At 39.9% G+C, this 18,354-nt stretch overlaps 1 protein-coding gene across 10 annotated transcripts in view; it reads right to left on the bottom strand.

Annotated features, from left to right (window-relative positions):
* The window catches only part of kirrel3b (kirre like nephrin family adhesion molecule 3b), a 153,173-nt gene that overhangs the window by 18,630 nt on the left and 116,189 nt on the right, over positions 1-18,354 (bottom strand). For all 10 annotated transcript variants that reach the window (XM_079354878.1, XM_079354885.1, XM_079354880.1 and 7 more), the window contains exons 6-9: positions 9,844-9,949; positions 3,658-3,806; positions 3,342-3,469; positions 2,812-2,938 (exon numbers count right to left, since the gene is read on the bottom strand). In XM_079354878.1, the coding sequence (XP_079211004.1) occupies positions 2,812-2,938; positions 3,342-3,469; positions 3,658-3,806; positions 9,844-9,949 (510 nt within the window). The remainder of the gene's footprint in view (positions 1-2,811; positions 2,939-3,341; positions 3,470-3,657; positions 3,807-9,843; positions 9,950-18,354) is intronic.

The raw sequence follows: 18,354 nt of genomic DNA, 5'->3' as shown, positions 1-18,354 counted from the left end.
AGGTATCAAATTCACATATATTACTTTTGTGTGGCAGGTACATATAATTAAAAAAGTGAGTTCAAAGTCTTCTGCAAAGTCTTGTTGAAGCATAGGATATGATATCTTATGCTTAAATTTAGCTAGTCTGAGAAAATGTGCTGCATCCTAAATGCAGTTTTCTCCTTCATTAATTTCTACTTTTCGTTCTTATATGGTGTCATTGCCGGTTTAAAGAAGGCTGGGATGTTAATTAACGAGGCACATAGAGGCTGTCGAGAAAGAGAAATAACAGAAAAAAAAGATCTATAGCAACCCAGTGCTCTGTGGGATATTGTGGAATTTGCAGACCCTCCCTCTCCCTTACTGTGGTAATGGGCTTTCTCTCCCTAGGCTGTCCAAGAACTGTATGTGTGTCATTCTACCCATAGCTTTTGCCCAAAGTCACATATGCTCACAAACGGAAATGACTGCTTAGATCTGGTGGATATATTAATGAATATTTATTAATGTACATGATCTATAAGTGTACGCAAGCACGATCCCCTGAAGCATGTCAGATAACTTCTCTCAATTTCAACTTATGCAGGACTGTGAAATAACCCATGCATATATATTGTCAACTATGTAAATAATCACATGCATGAATGTACACAGCCCCTCTTCATACATGTAGCCACTGAAAATGTGGATGCTCCCCATTCTGAAAATGTTTGACAAGAGTAAGCAATATGTATCCATTAGTGACTTAAACCCAAACTGCCTCCCCTGCTAGCTGTTTGATTATAATTAAATGACATTCTTCCCCAGGGAAAGCAGGAATCCTCATGTCTGTGTGCTATGCCGCAGAGGGAAGCCAGTGACACACAACGGTGTAAGAGAGAGATGGAGGGAATGACAAATTATAAACACATGTAATTTAAATGATAACATTAAGGAATTTTGGGGGGTAACTGCAGGGAAAACAAACAGCAAAAAAAATAAAGCATACGAATGTGCAACAGAGAATCTCACATCGTGACTTCGCTGAATATGCAAAGTATTGTTTTGTATTTACTGTATCACAGCTCTTCTCCCCCCAAAGATAACCCATCCATTAGCTGACGTTACTCATTGTCAAAATCATTTGAGGCTTGCTGACTGTCTGTGTTGTGGGGCTTATAAGCTGATCAGAGGTAAGAAGTTGCAGCCCAGATATTGACAAGGGAGAATCAATAGAGCGAAAAACAGTGCACCCCCCTCTCAACCCTGCACTTCAACCGCAGTGTTTGCACTTTCACAAGTTCGACAATAAGATGCGCCTCAAGGACCCGGTGTAAAATTGGAGGATTCCTTGTGTGGTTTTGGAGATAAAAAAAGAAGAAGAAGCTGAAATTCAATTATTCAGAAAGGTAAAGAGGAAGTGGCTTTTGAATGTCAAATAACAATTCCAACAGGAAAGAAGAAGAAGAGTGAAAGAATCAACACAAATAAAAAGGCGTTCAGAATTTGCTTGAATTGAGTCTGTGGAGACAAAATAAACATGCCATTTCAGCTTTGTCGTATGTTTCCCAGGTTGCTCAGAGTTGTTCTTTGCTATATTCTTTATTAAAACAATCCATCTTCCTTCTCTCACGGCGTCGTTTCCGAAAACATCCCTGTCTCAAGAGTTACATAAGAGGCATCAAAAAACTCTGGTTCATTGGATTGTATGAATTCTGTGAACATATTAAGGCTGCAGAGAAGATGCCAGTTGAGAGGGTGACATGCACAGAGAGGGAGACAATAGAATTAATCATGATTCTTCCTTCAGCTTCTTCTGCCTCTGATTTTAGCTGGATTCTTGGGTAAAGAGGAGGGGGCTCATTGCAGTTCATAGAAAGTCACGGTTCTGATCTTGCGCTGGAGGGAATTCTGCTATCCCACTCTCTCTCTCTGATATGCAAAGCTAACGTCTGTGTTTCGAAAAAAGAGAAATCTTTACACACACTGTTTGCTACATGATGTATTTTCATCCCCGAATCAGCACCAGAATTGCTTACAGGCAAACTCCTTTGTTAGCTTTTGAAATGTGCACTGATACACTGTCAGCATTAACTCGCATCATCTCGCCAGCGTCTTAAACCTTCTCTTGTTTTGTTTGTTGTCTTTTTCTTTTTTCCCGCCTCTTTTGTCTTTCTTTTTTTGGGCCTGGAATTCTCTCAAATGGACACAGGGGGAATAAGAGACATGTAAACTAAGAACCTCTGCCACATCCAAGCATGCTCCCTGAATATTAAGCACCGATAATGCAGTCATTTGTTTGAGAGTTGCCAGGTCTCCTGCCAAGGCTGGTATTCATTAGTCAGTGGATGCCTTAGAAAAGGCAGCTTCCCTTTTGACTCACATGGAATGTAATTAGCGTTTAGGTACAATTCACCTGATTATGAAATTTGCCACTGTATCTTAAAAAGACTGACTAGATATAGCGCTTTTGTTTACAATGATAGCAGTTAATAAGACAGCTCTGTTTTATCACATTACCTTTGTGAGTAAATGTAATGTGCATGGCCAGGCTGTGTGTCATATGCTTGTGTTTTTTTTGTTCTTGTTATGCCTCATGTTTTGTTGTTTCATATCCCTTGTAAAATTAGACATTCCTCCAACATACGATCATGCTATTAAAAGACTACAGGAGTAAGTTAAGGCTGCATTGTCGTTTGGAAGGCAGAATATTGACCCATGTGACAAATACATTTTTTTCTTGCTGCTGATGACCTGTGATCTCAAGAATCAAACTTGTATGAGCATACACTAGACAACTTTTTGGGGGGCTCTCTGGGATCTGATTGAAAGACATTTAAAAAAGCTTACCGTTGACTGTGAGAGAAACTTCCTTCTCCCCCGCTCCTACGCGTGGGACCACAGCACGGCACACATATTTCCCCGCGTCCTCCTGTCTCACGGATTTCAGCGTCAGGAGGTTCTCATTGCTAAGAACCTGCGGCAAAATAAAGTCAGAGATCATCGAATGCAGTGACAGCAAAGGCACCTTTGCATGTAAGATGGCAAGAAGGCAGAGCAGTGGGGCGAAAAAGGAATGCAGCACATGGACCATTTAATACTTTAAAGGCCACCTCTCCTCAATTATTAAAATCCAATTTAGGGTCTAAGCTCAGGGGAGTATAGAGGTTGACTTTGGCCTTTGATGTTGACAAAAGGAAAGGTGGAATGAGACTGAATTTTAAGATCAAATCGACGGATTTTATATCCGGGCAGGTCATCTGGAGTCTGGGATTACAATGGCCTTGAAATCTTTACTTCATATACGCCAGATGAGTACTGGAATGTCTCGAGTACAGGCTTTACTGATAATAAAGCACTTTAAATCGAGCTTAACTTACAACTCCAGATCCTCTCTTCATCCAAACAATTGTAAGAGAGGGGTTTCCTGTCCAAGCACAGTTGAACACAGCATCAGATCCAAGGTCCACCTGCAAGGACTGAGGCTCGGCTGCCATTCGAGGACCAACTGTTGAAAAAAAAAACAAAAAAAAAAAACATCCTTAACAGGGTATAACAAATGCAAAATGAAGCGTCGGCTACATGGTGGCACCTCCTCATGGAGCTAAGTGTCAAAACATACAAGACAGTAAAATCCATGACCATGTATTATCCCGTTTCTTGCATTAATGCAGTTCTGCTTGAGAGGCCACTCACAGTAGACGTCAACATTGCGGCTGATGTTTGTGCTGCCGAGAGGATTGGTAACTTCACAGGAAACGGGTTCTGTGAAGAATGAGTGGTCCACGATAACCTCGTATGTGTCTCCAGAGACTTCCTTGATTATACTTCCTCCTTTGGCCCACCTGGTGAGAGGATTAGAAAGTGGGAGCGAGCAAAGACGGAGAGAAATGGAAAAATGAAGGGAAAGGGGAAACGGCATTAAGACAGGTTTTTTACACCTCCTTATGTCAATAGCATTCTTTTGTGTGAATAAATCATCATTCTTGGGCAGGGTTTTTTCTTTGCTGGCTTCAGCATATTTTTGTGGCAGCCCTCCATGCTGTGACAAGCTCCCTGGCGACTGGGAGCAGACAGCACGTTCCTCATTACGGCAGGCAGAGAGTGCAGCACAGAGTGCCAGCTGAGAAAAACAAACCACAGAATGACAAATGGGAAGCTCCCCCACCTATGAAGACGTTGTTTGACACACACTGTATTAAACACAACAGCTGATGTTAATAAATTGACACAGGATCACATAAAGAACATCTGTGTGTGTTTGTGAGTGATAGCTCCTTTGACAGGCATACAGACACTCTGCGTGTTTCGGTGAGGATTTTGTGATGTCACAGGCACTCGCGTCTCGCTCTGCCTGATGTGGATGGCTCTCTGCCGCTACAGCAGACAAGGCCCATTTATAAAAGTGACGCAAAGGCGTCCATGGATGTCTGGGGTCTCTTTGGAAAATTTTAGACAGTGCTCTGGGACATACAATGCATCACCCATCTTAACACGGCCATCCCGCACAATAGAGATGTGGCTGCGTGCTGATTTTGCAAATGAAAACAATGACAACAGACCCGCTGCTTGTCTTCGTTTTACATTCCTAACAGTGCCGAGAGCAGTTTTCACGGGATAGGGAACTCATTTGTTTTCCATGACTAAGCTGGTCCCTTGCTTGACTGAAATGCTATCATTTAAATGAGGACAGATTACCTCATTCAATCAGTAAGTGAAGTGAAGCAGAATTCTAATTGGGCTTCATGGGATTTTTCTTCACTTTTATTCAGCAGTGGAGTTTTTTCTCAGAGTTTTTCTTCATGTATTACAAGGAGATTGCTGAGGGCTTTGCAACACCTGTGTTTCCAAAAATGTTGAAAATAGGGCAGACTGGATTTTGAGTCTGTCTGATCTAGAAGAAGTACCCATGTCTGTGTGCATCAGACAGTACAAACAGAGGAATACCTCATCATATCTGCAAATAGCATATTTCAAACATGCCAGCACAGAAAGTCATTAGTTCATGACGATGATTATTAAGTCAACAATGTTTAAAACTGGCCACTGGCTGTGGCAGTGAAAATCATGGCTATTAGTATGATGACTGTAATGATTCATGACGCATATCTAGTGCCACTGTCTCCACCTCCACATTATCAGCTGATACTGTAGGCGTAAGCACAGATGTTTAGGGCAGCCGGCTGCTCCTGAGTGGATGTTGCTGCTGCCAGGTTTGGAGCCCTTGACAGTGTTAGAGGAAGCCGAGACAGAATGCCGTCGTCCACCGGGAGCAAGGAAGCTCTGTTGATGTGCTGGGTCCTGTCCAAGACTCATGTCTAAACATAGCTGGCCCAGGGTAACACAAACACCTGCATTCCCTTTGGGAGGTTAGAAGGGCCAGTGTGAGCTTACTCAATAGCTAACTCACTTTGCACTGTGTATCCTATTGAGGGATTTGATTCAGACAGAGAGTGAAAACATTGTATGCTACACTGTAAGTGGGTTGGCATAAGGTGTGTGTTATTGCATGTGCATGGATCTGTAAGCTAACACTGTAATAGATAAACAGGTCTGCCGTTAATGGAAGCAGAGGATGAAGGAGGCGCGGGGGTGGTGGGGAGTTTTGTATTTGCTGAATGTGATTAAGGCTATAAAACAGTAACAATTAAATTAGGCAGGTATCTGTGCCATCAGCATCAAGACTCGCAGTAAATCAGGCCCCACAGTTATTATCAGCATGGTTAGGCGCAGCACGGTGCAGTTTTTTTCTCCCTTACCTGCAGGTTGAAAGTGATGACTGTTGAATTCTCCGTGGAATATAAAATAATGTGCTTGTTAAGTAATAGCATGCTGTCATTTTGGCAGGACCATAAATTAAGGCTTTTATGTCCTGCAGAGGAATTACAGTAAGACTTACAGATTGGTACTGATATCTTTTTGGAAACAAAGACACGAGTCATGTCATTAATCTTTATCAGAAAACAAGAGGCTTTTTGATTTTGAGTGAATTATTCCAACCTCATGGAGTTATGAAGTACTTTTTGTGTGTTTTGCCAACTTTGCGTTGTAATTCTCCTCTAGTCAAGGTCACATTGATTTGTATGTTTGCTGTAATGGTGCACATTAAGGCTATAATTTAGCAATTTTGATGGGAATTACTGAACTAAATACTTTTCGATTTTGATTTCAGATTGGCCCTAATTGTCTTCGATGGAGTTTTGTTTTTTGTGGTTTATTTATACTCGCTTAAATAAGTTTTAAATGAAGTGGCACTACTTTTTTTTCTCTCACATGATTTAAGCACTGTGTCTGCAGCTGTGGCTGGGGAATAGCAGTCTTGTCCACAAACAGACTGCAGCATGCTTCAATTAGCTATACCTCCAAGGTTTGCAAAGATGGAAAAGTATGTCGATTGAAGTGTCAGTCAAAAGCAAATAAACAATTCACATTAAAGAGCAGCACTGCGGGTGTAAGTGTGGGGAAAATCGGGATGTTATTTCTAGCAGCATCATGCGAAGGAAGAGTGGTTGTTGTCGTCCTACCCAGGGTTGTATGTGCTGACAAGGGGCCTGATTTGCTTTGTTTGTTATTCTTTGTCAACTCTCTGGTGAGTTCTTGTTTAGATCTGAGGAAACCCTCTGTGTCTTCATCAGAGGGTGGCTGAGTGACTGTGATGTATTCCAGTTAGCCCTCCTTCCATTAGAAGCGGTAATGAAGATGTTCCGACCCACTCGTCCGTGCCCCTCAGAGTGTCGATTCCCTGCAGTGCCTACACTGCAACACACACCCAGTATTATTTCATTCACACTTTCATCACCCTTCTTATCTGTTCTTCCAACCCTTGCCTCCACACCTTCTCTTCGGTCCCCTGACTTTGTTCCTTCTTACTCTCTCCTTGAAGTGGAATCTGTAGAAATACATCTTATTATTTCCATCTTTAAAGTCAGATCCATCGAACCAATGTGGCAAGCACGACTGGTTACAGGCCGTCGAAAGAACCATGCCTCGACTAGTGCCCCCACTATCTCGGGTCTGTGTCTCAAGTGTCCACTGAATTCGATGGCAAAGTGGCGCAGTGCACATTGGGAATGGATGGCTCTCTAGAGGATTGAGAAGAGGCTATCCGTCTGAGAACTACTCTGTCCTTGTGCCGTATCTGATCTGGGGTAGACAGAGTGTATTAGCACTGAAAAATGGCCCCACACTGCTTGACCAGCTTCCTGCTCTGTTCTGTGATATTACTCTCTCGAGGGGGAATTTGTGGGGGGCTCTCCCTGGTTGAAACCTCTCAGGCAAGGCATTATGAAGCCCAAAAGTCCCCACTCTTCCATGCCATGAACTCCAATGGTGCAGGAGTCCTGAAGCGCTCGTATAAATTGCAGATAAATCTAAATGGGGGGCTATGAAACAGGTGAACTGGTGTAGACTATAACCTTGAAGTATCTGAAGTTATTCGGCGCGGATATTATCTCATTCTACAGTGGACTGTGTCAATGACAGAGGGCCAGACGGCAGAAGGAAAGCGAGAAACGAGAGAGAAGAGAAGAAATAAATTACACGGAGGGAACATTCAACCTCCAACCTTTTTTCATTCTGCAGTTTGTCAAACTAAAAGAAAAAGTCATCTCAACCGCCATTGCATCTTAGCTCTCAATCCCCGGGGGGAGAAGTCTGATTCTAACATTGATCCAGTCCCATAACAATAGAGGTGAAATCCCTTTGCAGGTGCAATAGACGTCCTGTCTATGCTGTGCACCTATACAATCAAATACAAACCTTGTTTTCCACAGTTTCACTGCCCTCCCTCCTCCTTCTCTTTTTCAAAAGGGCAGAATCCATCAAAAAAAAAGGCAACATCTCTGTTTCGCCACCTGTGAGTGTGTTGTACATCCATTTCATTTCCCAGTACCATTACAAGATTGAGAGCCGAACAATCCTCTTTGCTATCGATTCTCTCCCATTTATTTTTCACTGGGTTTTTCCAGCCTCTCACACAGAAAACCATCTCTTGACAAATCACTTCAGTAATACTATGGTAGAGGGACATCAAGGATTTAATGGAAATAATTACTCTATATGTTGTTTTATCTCAATCACAAATGCAGTAATTAAACAAAGAGAATATTTTGTCACCATCGTACAACGGAGAATTGTCCTATCAATAACAGAAATGACTGGAAACAATGGGGCTCAACTTTCTGTTCAAGTGTACACAGGTTAGCAAAACTGCAGTGCAGGAAGACATATACTTTCTTCATGCTTTTCTGCTTTGGTCTTATTTTTGTTGAGATATGGCAGGTTTTTACATCATTTTTTGTCAGTTTGTTTTGTTTTTTGTTGCTTGGCTTCTAATAAGTGGTTTGGTTACAGTGAAAACAATTAACTTTACCTTTGTTGTCAACATGCCCTTGTGTCCCACTTAGCTAGCCTACAGCTAATTGATCCCCATCTTAAAAAAAGAACAAACCAACTGTTTGCAGAGAAACATATTTTACAAACCTAAAGCAAACAATAAAGTTGGACAAACTCAAACATGTTAAACACATTATTAGGGCCAAAAGCAACACAGCTGCCAAACAGCTGGAGACAAACAAAACCAACTGCATGTGAAGATGGAAGGCTTGGAATCCACTGAAGTATTGTATGTCTATTGAGGGAAAGACTAACATACAAAGGCTATAAGTTGGCTAACTTCTGTACATCTTGTCACTTCTTCAAGCTTGTTGCAGGAAAGCACAAAGACAATTTCTTGGACGAATCCTCTGGTAAAACTAACTGACACTGACTGTCTTTTCCTGAAATTGACCTGCTCCGGGGACTGTTTTACCCTGGCCATATAATCTGTTAAGAAGTGAACAACCTTTATAGTCCTGAAAAAAAGAGCTTAATGCAGAAGTTACCTACCTAACCAAATCCTTCTGTGTAGAAGGAATTTTTTGGAAGTTCATCGGTACACAGTGCACATCAATAAAAGTTTTTGTGAGCTGAACATGTGAAGTAACACTTTTCCTTGTACTTAAAATATCATTTCAATTCCCTGACATTTTTCTTTAAGCTTTATATGTATGTTTTGAGTTCTTAACTTACTTTTGTAGTTAAGAACCTTTTGCCTTGCTCTAAAACTAATGTATTTATGTGGAAACTTCATGAACATACTACTATATATATATATATTTCTTTTAAATCGGTAAATGTTTCGGTAGTGAGGTGTAATTTAATGTATTTGACCAGTTCTTATCATTTACAGTATGCTTCATGCTCTGACAAATACAAGCATAATGCAGCTCACATTCAAAGTTTCAGTAGTACTGTATGCCATGTTACAAAACTACCGCACAGCACATTAAAACTCAGATCTCAGATCCCTTAGGGGGGGGAAAAACCCTGCCTCTCTACTGTATACTGGGGAGCAAAACCTAATCTCAGAAAAGCTGAAATCTTGACAGCTTCATCAGATGTCATGCACATTATGTTTCAGCTTTCCTTCAACACGCTGATGGACATTTAATGTTCAAGGGAGTTTGATAGGAGCACAAAGGAAGGGAAAAAAAGCTTTGCAACAAAACACATGCATTGCCTTGCTGCAACCCAGTGGCACATGACAAGGTTTCCCAAATGATTTTTTGCGATGTATTTTCATTAAATTTTTCAGCATGACAGTGTTCCATTGTTTTTCTTGTCTTCATTTCAAAATGTGGGCAGCTCTGAAGCTGCCATGAGCATCAGACGATGTTTGTCTGGCAATGATTAATGCTATCAGTGATGAAGTGTTAAATTACCTTAATACAAAAATCTATTATCTACTGTAAATATTGATTAGGTAGGTCATTGTAACACTGCTTATTTGTATTTTGAATTCCAGGACGGCTTGGGTTTTGGACATTTATGACTTTATCTCACCTGTAGAAAGTGACAGGGGGGTTGGCCTTTGCTGAGCAGTGAAATTTCACAAGATTCCCCTCTAGAACGGGCTGAGGCTCCACAGAGAGATTGACAAGTGGAAGATCTAAAAAAAAAATGAAAAAAATGATTAATTAAGGAATAAAACAGTGACACAACAGTGGCACTCTCATCAAACATTTTGTAACAAACTTTAAGCATGAGACAAACAGTGTTCTTGACATGTTCAGTCGCGCAACAAAAAAAAAAAAAGGGTTCGAAAGGTACTATAGGGGAAAAAAATACAACATAGGAAAATGCAAAGCCATTTAAAAATGTCTTCAAAAGGACACGCTCAAACAACAAACCAAACAAACGTGCAAAATAAATAAGATAAACATGTTCCACTGACATACACAAGGTATAATTCTTTGATATGGATTACTTTGAAATACACAGTAGAAAAAAAAACCACAGTGTTGACAACTTATCACAGTTTGTGGTACCATTTTCACCCACATAATGAGCAATTACCCCTGAATATTTTGATACCCTATACGTGTTATCTTCCAACCACCCACCTGGTGCCTGTGTAGGCCAAGATGCTGGATAACACTGTTGTTTATTTTACAGGTAGAAAAGAGAACATGCTATTTTTAAACCCAAGCGTTCGATATACCCATTAGCACATTTAAGGAATTAAAGGAAAACTTGACTTGATAATTACATCCTGTAAATGGCAATTTGAAAAACACGTAGGATTGTCCACAACCCAATTAAAACAATGAACAACCTCAGTGATACAGTAAACAGGTCTCGGAATAACAAGCGTACAGATTATGCAAATTTAATAAACAACGTAATTCTTCCTAATTGACAAAGGTGGGATTCTCTTTGAAGATACATGTTTATTTCCATTTCTACCAGGTCCCATGAGCAATTACCAGCTATTTACCTCAGACTTAGAGAGTGAATATCAAGTAGGAGCTATTTGTCAAGGTTTCTAAAAAGAGGCTGGGTATATGTTGTTTATAGCATTGAATAAGGGAAGAGGACTGTTCTAACCTATAACTGTCTTGTCGAGTTTTAAGAAATCAGGTATGTGTTATAAGATGACTGCATGTGCTCTTATTACGAGTTATGCTGTCAATGTGCTCAGGGAGGTTTTTTTCTTCTGCTAATTTATATTGTTTTAAATAAAGTTTGTCAGTCATTGAATAACAATCTTTTATTCAATCACAAATAAAAATGTGAATTTCAAATCTTGTCTTCTTAGTTTATTCATTTCATTAGTCGTGCACTACAATTTTGTAATGTAATGAAATTTGAATTCTTTGTTTGGGGACCTTAAGCAGATATGAGATTAAAATGTAATTAATTAGATTAATTAATTACAAATCATGTAGTTAATTAGATTATTTTTTTAATCGCCTGACAGCACCAATTGTGACAATTCTTTCTTCTTTTCAAAATTGGTTAATGTGGGTTTCTTTTTTCCTGTTATGCAAAAACATGTTGACAACTTTTTACTGTAAGGTTAAAAAAAACAAACCTTTATAACACACCTGTCCTGCCAAGGCAGCAATATTCCATACGGCTTGCAGGGTAAACAGCTGTTTTTTTCGTTTTGTTTTTTTTCTGGGAGATGCCAATAACAGTCAACTTCTGCAACCCCTTAGCTATGTGCTATAAGAGACATACTGGTGGTAAGGCCTAATAGACAGTCGATTAGTTTCAGGGGAAAATGCTGGTTCTGGGTCTGATGCTGTTGTGGCCATCTGCTTAAGAGGTGTGCTAAGTATATCTGCTCTGTGTTCAATAAAACTAATGTACTAACCAGGGATTGTGTTTGGATGCAGATGAAGAGAAGTGAGAGCCTTTGAGTTTTTTTTAATGTAGAATTAAAGAAGCCCACAAACACTGCTGTAATGAAGCCAAACAGCACTGTGTAAAGTTATGAAGAGTGATTCTGCGAGTGAATATTTGTTTGTGTGGGCATGAAGTGTCGGAAAAACTGCTTTTTACCCTGTGGCTGTGCAGATGCTCTGGGCTGGCTCAGCTGCCACAAAGCCCAAGAGAGGGGGGTGGTCCAGGTGCCATATTCCTCTCTCTCTCTCTCTCTCTCTCTCTCTCTCACACACACACACACACACACACACACACACACACACACACACACACACACACACACACACACACACACACACACACACACACACCATATTCCCCATCAGCAGACTTACCTCTTCCCTAGACAGTTGCCCCCAATCCCCACCAACCACTCTACCTTCAAATACAACCTGTGCCATTTCTCCCCAGGCCAGTAAAGACAACAACAACATTATGGATCATGAATGACTGGAGGCCACTGTGAACCAGTAAGTCTCACCAGGTGCTGAATACCAACTCTGTGTGTCTGTGTATTTGCATGCGTATGCATATGTGTGCATGTGAAAAGCCATGTGTGTGCTTGTCATATCACAACTGGCAACCTCTCTGTGTAGTGGTAGTAATCCAGAAGGTGATTGTTGCATTGTGAGTGGCTAATTGTTTGGACATAAATATAGGCAGAGGGTTTCTTAGGGGCAAAATGACAGATGTGGCAATGGAGTCAGTAATAAAATCCAGCAAGGAGCTGAGAGTGGAAGACATAAGAAAACCACAGGGGAGGTCTGGAGTAAGTGTCTGTGCTCATAGACACAGTGTATGTGGAGAAGCTACACATAGCTATTTTACAAGCTTTTGATCACCAATGGTATTCCTTTAATTCACCTTTCAATCATGCCAACCTTTTTCTCGACCCTTAGAGACTTCTAAGGACACAACTGTTCAGTATAACGTCAATCTGGCAACTCATAAATGCTCTTTTCAAAATGAATGAGGTGGAAAAAATAACCCTCCCTCTCAACTAAAAGTAAGAGAATACAGTATGAAGACTTTGCATTCATTTCTAAGTCAGAGTTGCAATTTTGTTGTGGAGCTCCTTGCAGCCCATTAGCAAAGAACGCCAAGGGAGCAGCAGCTGTTTTAAGTCGGTCAACAAGCCTTGGGTGTGCAGATGGGACTGTCATTTAAATATTTTTTCACCCTTCAGATATGACAGATTCCTTATCCTTAAGACCATGTGTCACTTTGGTAAATACATACATGAAATGCTAAACTCGACGTGAAGTACCTGAGGACAGCACATCAATAAATTAGTTTTTTCTATTGTGTATTCTAATGGAAGGGACGTGGAGGATAGTAGAACATAACTTAGTTTAAGTTATGATAACATAACGATAAGGATGGTAACTGTTAAAACCGGCCGACAGCTTTTGATGGGTTAGTTCAAAGTAAATAGCAGATGGTGCTTCTGGAACAATCCTCCAACTTCACTCTATTTCCTAGAGATAGTGCCAACATAAACTGTCCCCCCCCTTTCTTAAAGCTCAATTTCCTATCTCTCCGGGTCACTTTAGACAGCTGTTCTCCAGTAGGACCAGCCTCAAACTCCAGGAATGTCTGCTCTTTCTGAAGGATGGGGAAGCTGTTTGTAGGCCATCCGCTGCTGGCTTCTAGCCTTAGCAATATGCGAACGCTGTCACATGGCTGGCTGAGTGGAATACTTGAGGGGAAGAACAGACTGCCTAAGAAACTGAGGTCCAGCATATTGATTATGAAATATTTGGTGCAACTGTGCAACAACAAAGAATTTAATTGGCAGATGTTTTACTCAAACAGCAGCTTAGATCTGCAGTCTGTGTTGCACATGTAAATGTGTGCATGTTAATCACACTGTTTTTGCTGATCAAATCAAAAGACAGCAAAGCTTAGATGAAAGCATTAAATTGTTCTTCAGGTCATTGTAAAAATAATTCCTTAATGCAGTTTTAAATAAGATCATCGGGAGTGCAGCATGCATAGAGCTTAATCTAATGTACAGACGAATCAGAGCATGTTTTCATCCCTTATGACTAAACTATTTCCTTCTTCCCTTCATATTCTTTCATCTGTTATCTGCCTTCTGATGAATTTGCCATTATCTGCTTGATTAGGCAGGGAGAGCATGTTGCTGCTACCAAAAACAAATCCTCCCCAATTGCACATCTGCATGTTCTTTATTAATTAGTCTCAACAAATGGCATTCATTTTCCTCCCACATGGCTCAGCTTGTTTGCAATGCAAACATACACAGAACCTTGGCTTTGCCTGTCCCTGGCTGATTCATTTGCTGACGACTACTTTGAAAGTGTGTTCCTATGTGGGCCAATGCTCTGCAGATATGCAGCTGGACAAAGAAATATCTGAAGCATAATATCCAGTTGTGTGATGATTGGGATTTAGTTGGACATGAAACTGTGGTATCAGAACCACATTCACTGCAGTGGATTTATGCTGTGTGGTAAGAGAGTTACTTATTAGAGTCCAAAGGGCATAATGCAAGTTAAGTCATGCTGCTAGAGAAAACAGCATCTGGGGGTAGCCACCCCACTGCTATCAAATAATTACAGTCTGCTAATGGACTGGTATGGACAACTGAAGTCAGCAGTCTATCCGGGGTTTTGAATCACCTCTGCTGGCTCTAAATCTCTCTCATTTTGGCAACTTCACCACTACATACTGTATTTAGATGCTAATTTGTCTAACCCGAGGTCAGATAACTCTATATGAACTTCTGTGGGGAATGAAATCGCTGAGGTGGATGTAAATCATGAGCATTAAAGTGATGATAAAATAAAATACCGTTGTAAAATGCATTGGATTTTAGGCCGGTTTAAGCTGTAGAGCAATGTGCTGGGCTGTGTTTAGATTACTCTCATTTGGATTGCTGTAAGTATGGAGTGGAGAGAAAGGGCAGCTCAGCTTGGAGGTGAGCGGAATACCAAATGTTGAGAAGGGCAGAAGGACTGAGATGATTTTAATTACTTTTGTTGCGACTAATATTATCTCACTAATGCTGCAAATTAGATAGGTCTGGGCAGGAAAATAAATGAGACTTTTAATTCTCATAAATAAAACTCACAAACAGTGAACCATGCAGTAGGAACTGTACAAGCATAAATTTAGAACACAGTGTGTGAATGCTCAAATGGACATTATCCCGTTTTTTTGTGAATACACGATCATTTAGAAAACTGCTTGTTTGCTGTTTTATTAAGGGTTAGATGAGAGTATCAATATCAATTCAATTACACTGTGTCCAATTCAGAGCTACCACTGAGTGTCAGGGAATTGCAAGGCATTAGCCCTGCATTCTATAGCTGTCAAAACATCATTTCCTATTCTAATCCGGGAAAGGGAAAACAATACTTTTACAAGACTGAGTGTATTGCATTGAAATCTTGACAAAGCATGATTCTTGGCATGGCAGTTTGGAGTAATTTAACTTTCAACTCTGAATGCAACCTCCTGAACAAAAAGTACCAACAAAGAGAGCTCAAGTAAAGCAAATTATAATCTCATTCAATCATCTTGAAAGGACCTAAGTGGTGGAGCGTACATTTTAGCCTCTGTGACGTACTGCATCCGGACCCCAGCGGGGTGCTTCTCGGACTAAAAGCAACTATTTACAGGAGACTGCCGCTTATCCTTCTGACTTGTTCAGGACTGGAGCACATTGAAGCACAATACATCATATGGGAACATGAACATGCAAGGTAAATTATACAATAAAATGATATCAATGTTTAAATGACTTGGCACCTACCTTATAGATAGTATATGTGGTTGCTGGTAAGACTAAATGGGACTTACACTTGACTTACCATGTAGTAGGAACTTTGTGATTTATGTTTTTCAAATTTCGTACACTAGTTTGATTTTATTGTTTTGCTGAAAACTTCAGTCCCAATAATGACTTAAATCATGTATTGTTCATGTTTATACTGAGTACAGAATGTACTGTATGTATAAAATAAAGCAGATGTTTTCTGTGCTTACAATACATGTTATTGCGTGAACTGCCTTGAACATTTTTACACAACAAAGTGTATTCAGAAACACAATAGGCAACTCTACATCCCATGAGTTGCTTTAACAAAGAGCCATTTTTTAAAGGAATGGGTTAGAACATGCTTGAGTGATGGATATGATAAGTGATTGATATAAAGGACATAATTTATTCTGTAAATGTTTAAACTAAAACTAAATAATTCATTTTGACTTATGATTGAGTTGAGGGGAGGTAAGAAGAGGTGGTCAGGTAACATTTATTTCCCATTACTCCAGAAATACTTGAAGGAAGGTAGGCTTTTGTTGCTATGATGATGGCTTGTACTTTTCTCAAAACATACTCTGTCACAAGAGTCAAAAAGTGCATGTTCAAACTAAAGATTGACTATTTGAACAAAAGTCCAACACAAAGGCTTACTTTTTGAGTTTCAAAGCACACGACACAGGGTAATGTCTGACAATGACCTTACACAGAACAAAAGAAAATCAGACTAAATACAGGGGGCGATCAGACACAGGTTTGACAGAAAGAGACAGGTGAAACTGACGAAGGCAATAAATGATACACAGGGACAAAAATAAATCAGGAAACAAGGAAACCTAAACTCAGAACTATATGAAGTACAAATACATACATAACAAAATAAAAGACAAAATCACAACTATGCAACAACAAACAAACTAAAGAAGAGAAAGTCATCATATACTCACAAAACACTATAATGCTAAGAAGTTATACAGGTATGGCTTTTTGTTACCCTTCTCCTCTTTTTTATATTGCATTATTCTATGACTATGCAGGCAGCAGGGATTCATATTTATTTCCCACCCATTCACACACGGATGCAAACGTTTCTATAGTAAAGTGACCATCATAATTAACTTATCCCATTTATACACATTCACAGACTTGCTTCCTTATAACAGCAGATTTCCATTTACCGCTCAGTTGTCCAAACACCCTGTCTTTAGTGGAGGAGCAATCAAAGAGACAACCAATGTGAGGTCTCGTCCTTAAATAGATGGAGGTCAACTTTCATATGCTTCTATTCCCCGAGCCAATTTCCTGTTATTTATGCACCCACCTCCTGTTTTTATTTGCAACACTAAGACGAGGTACTTGTCTTTGAACAATTTCTTTGAATTCTCCATTCGTATAAAGCTTTCCCGATTTCCAGCTTCACAGTTCTTCATTCTCAAAATATTTATTGTAATAAGTAAAAATGTATTGCTATAGCCTGAAAGACTTTTGTTTAAATAAACACCTATTAAATTATCTGTATGTCCCTACAGTAGACTTACATATATTTACTATTTCTAAAAGTGTCTGAAAAACATTGAACAGTTGAGCGTTTTCTTAAAGATGTCGTGTGTGTGTGCAAAACAGCTTAAAGTTTTGATATTTTCGTGCAATAAATATTCAGATTCTGATTCACATGCTGTTTTTGTGTCAAGACCCTTGTAATCGAATTAGGCAGCATTGAAATTAAACAAATTGATACCCAACATGGATGAATCAGAGTTCAATTACAGAATGTTTCATTTCAAAGGCAGCTTAATTTGGAGAAAGGGTTGTTTTTTTTTTTTCTCCACAAATTCCTGAGGCTTTGCTGAACTGTGCTGAGCACTTTACCTGTCAAGTTTCGGGAGGGAGGGGGGGCGGATAGACGAGAGGCTAAGCCTTGTGGGAGACAATTTGAATCTTGACAATTAGTCTATGCTGTCGCTCGGTTTGATCTCACACTGTGAAAAATGTTGTCAGGAGCTGTAATTGTGTAAAGAGCACATTTTGGAATGCTAATTAGAAAGCTGCTGCTCTCATTTTTCAGGGTTAAATCATACATTCAGGAGCGAGGATGATGCTATGATGGCGAACATTTATCACAGACACATCATTATACTTGCTGACAAATCAGTTAACGTGTGGGCAGACTTCCCTTTCTGACTGCATGACAAAAAATAAATGACGAGGACAAACTGCAACGGGTGCAAACACTAACAACTGTTAATCATTTTTACTCCCGCGCCTGAGTTGGCCTGATCGAGCATTGCCCGCTCTCGCCATGCCTGCCTCTTGTGGTGTACATAATGAAAAGAATGGAGCCGTCAGTCATATCAGCTCTCTAAATAGCATTTTCTGCTTTATTAGTCATACTTAATGGTGTTGAAGGGGCTGTGAGTGATGCAAAAATCCCTTTGTTCAAAGTCCTCCTCTTACTGTGAACACTTCTTGATCGAAAAAAAAAAAAAAAGGAAAAGACTCTCTGACAATTGAGGTGAGAATATGTTTTACACGCTGGGCTTACTTTGCCTATTTAAGAGGGGAATTGTGCATGCTCTGATCAAAAAAGATTGATGCTACGTGCAAGAAAATAAAAGAAGTAGAATCAGTGTGCATATATAGTTCCATGATAGCAGGCAGGTAGTTGGACCAAAACAGACAATCCCATTCATTTTAGACAGACAGCTCCTTTGATATTTCATCACAGTGAACAAAAAAAATGTGATGCATCATCAATCCATCCACCCACTTACAGTACATGGTTTGAAAAGCAAAATGGAAAGCAATTATAAATATCTATCAGAGCCTAAAATGAA

This window comes from Symphodus melops, assembly GCF_947650265.1.
Source record: "Symphodus melops genome assembly, chromosome: 10".
NCBI lineage: Eukaryota > Metazoa > Chordata > Actinopteri > Labriformes > Labridae > Symphodus > Symphodus melops.
This window is presented reverse-complemented; position numbering and strand designations above follow the sequence as displayed.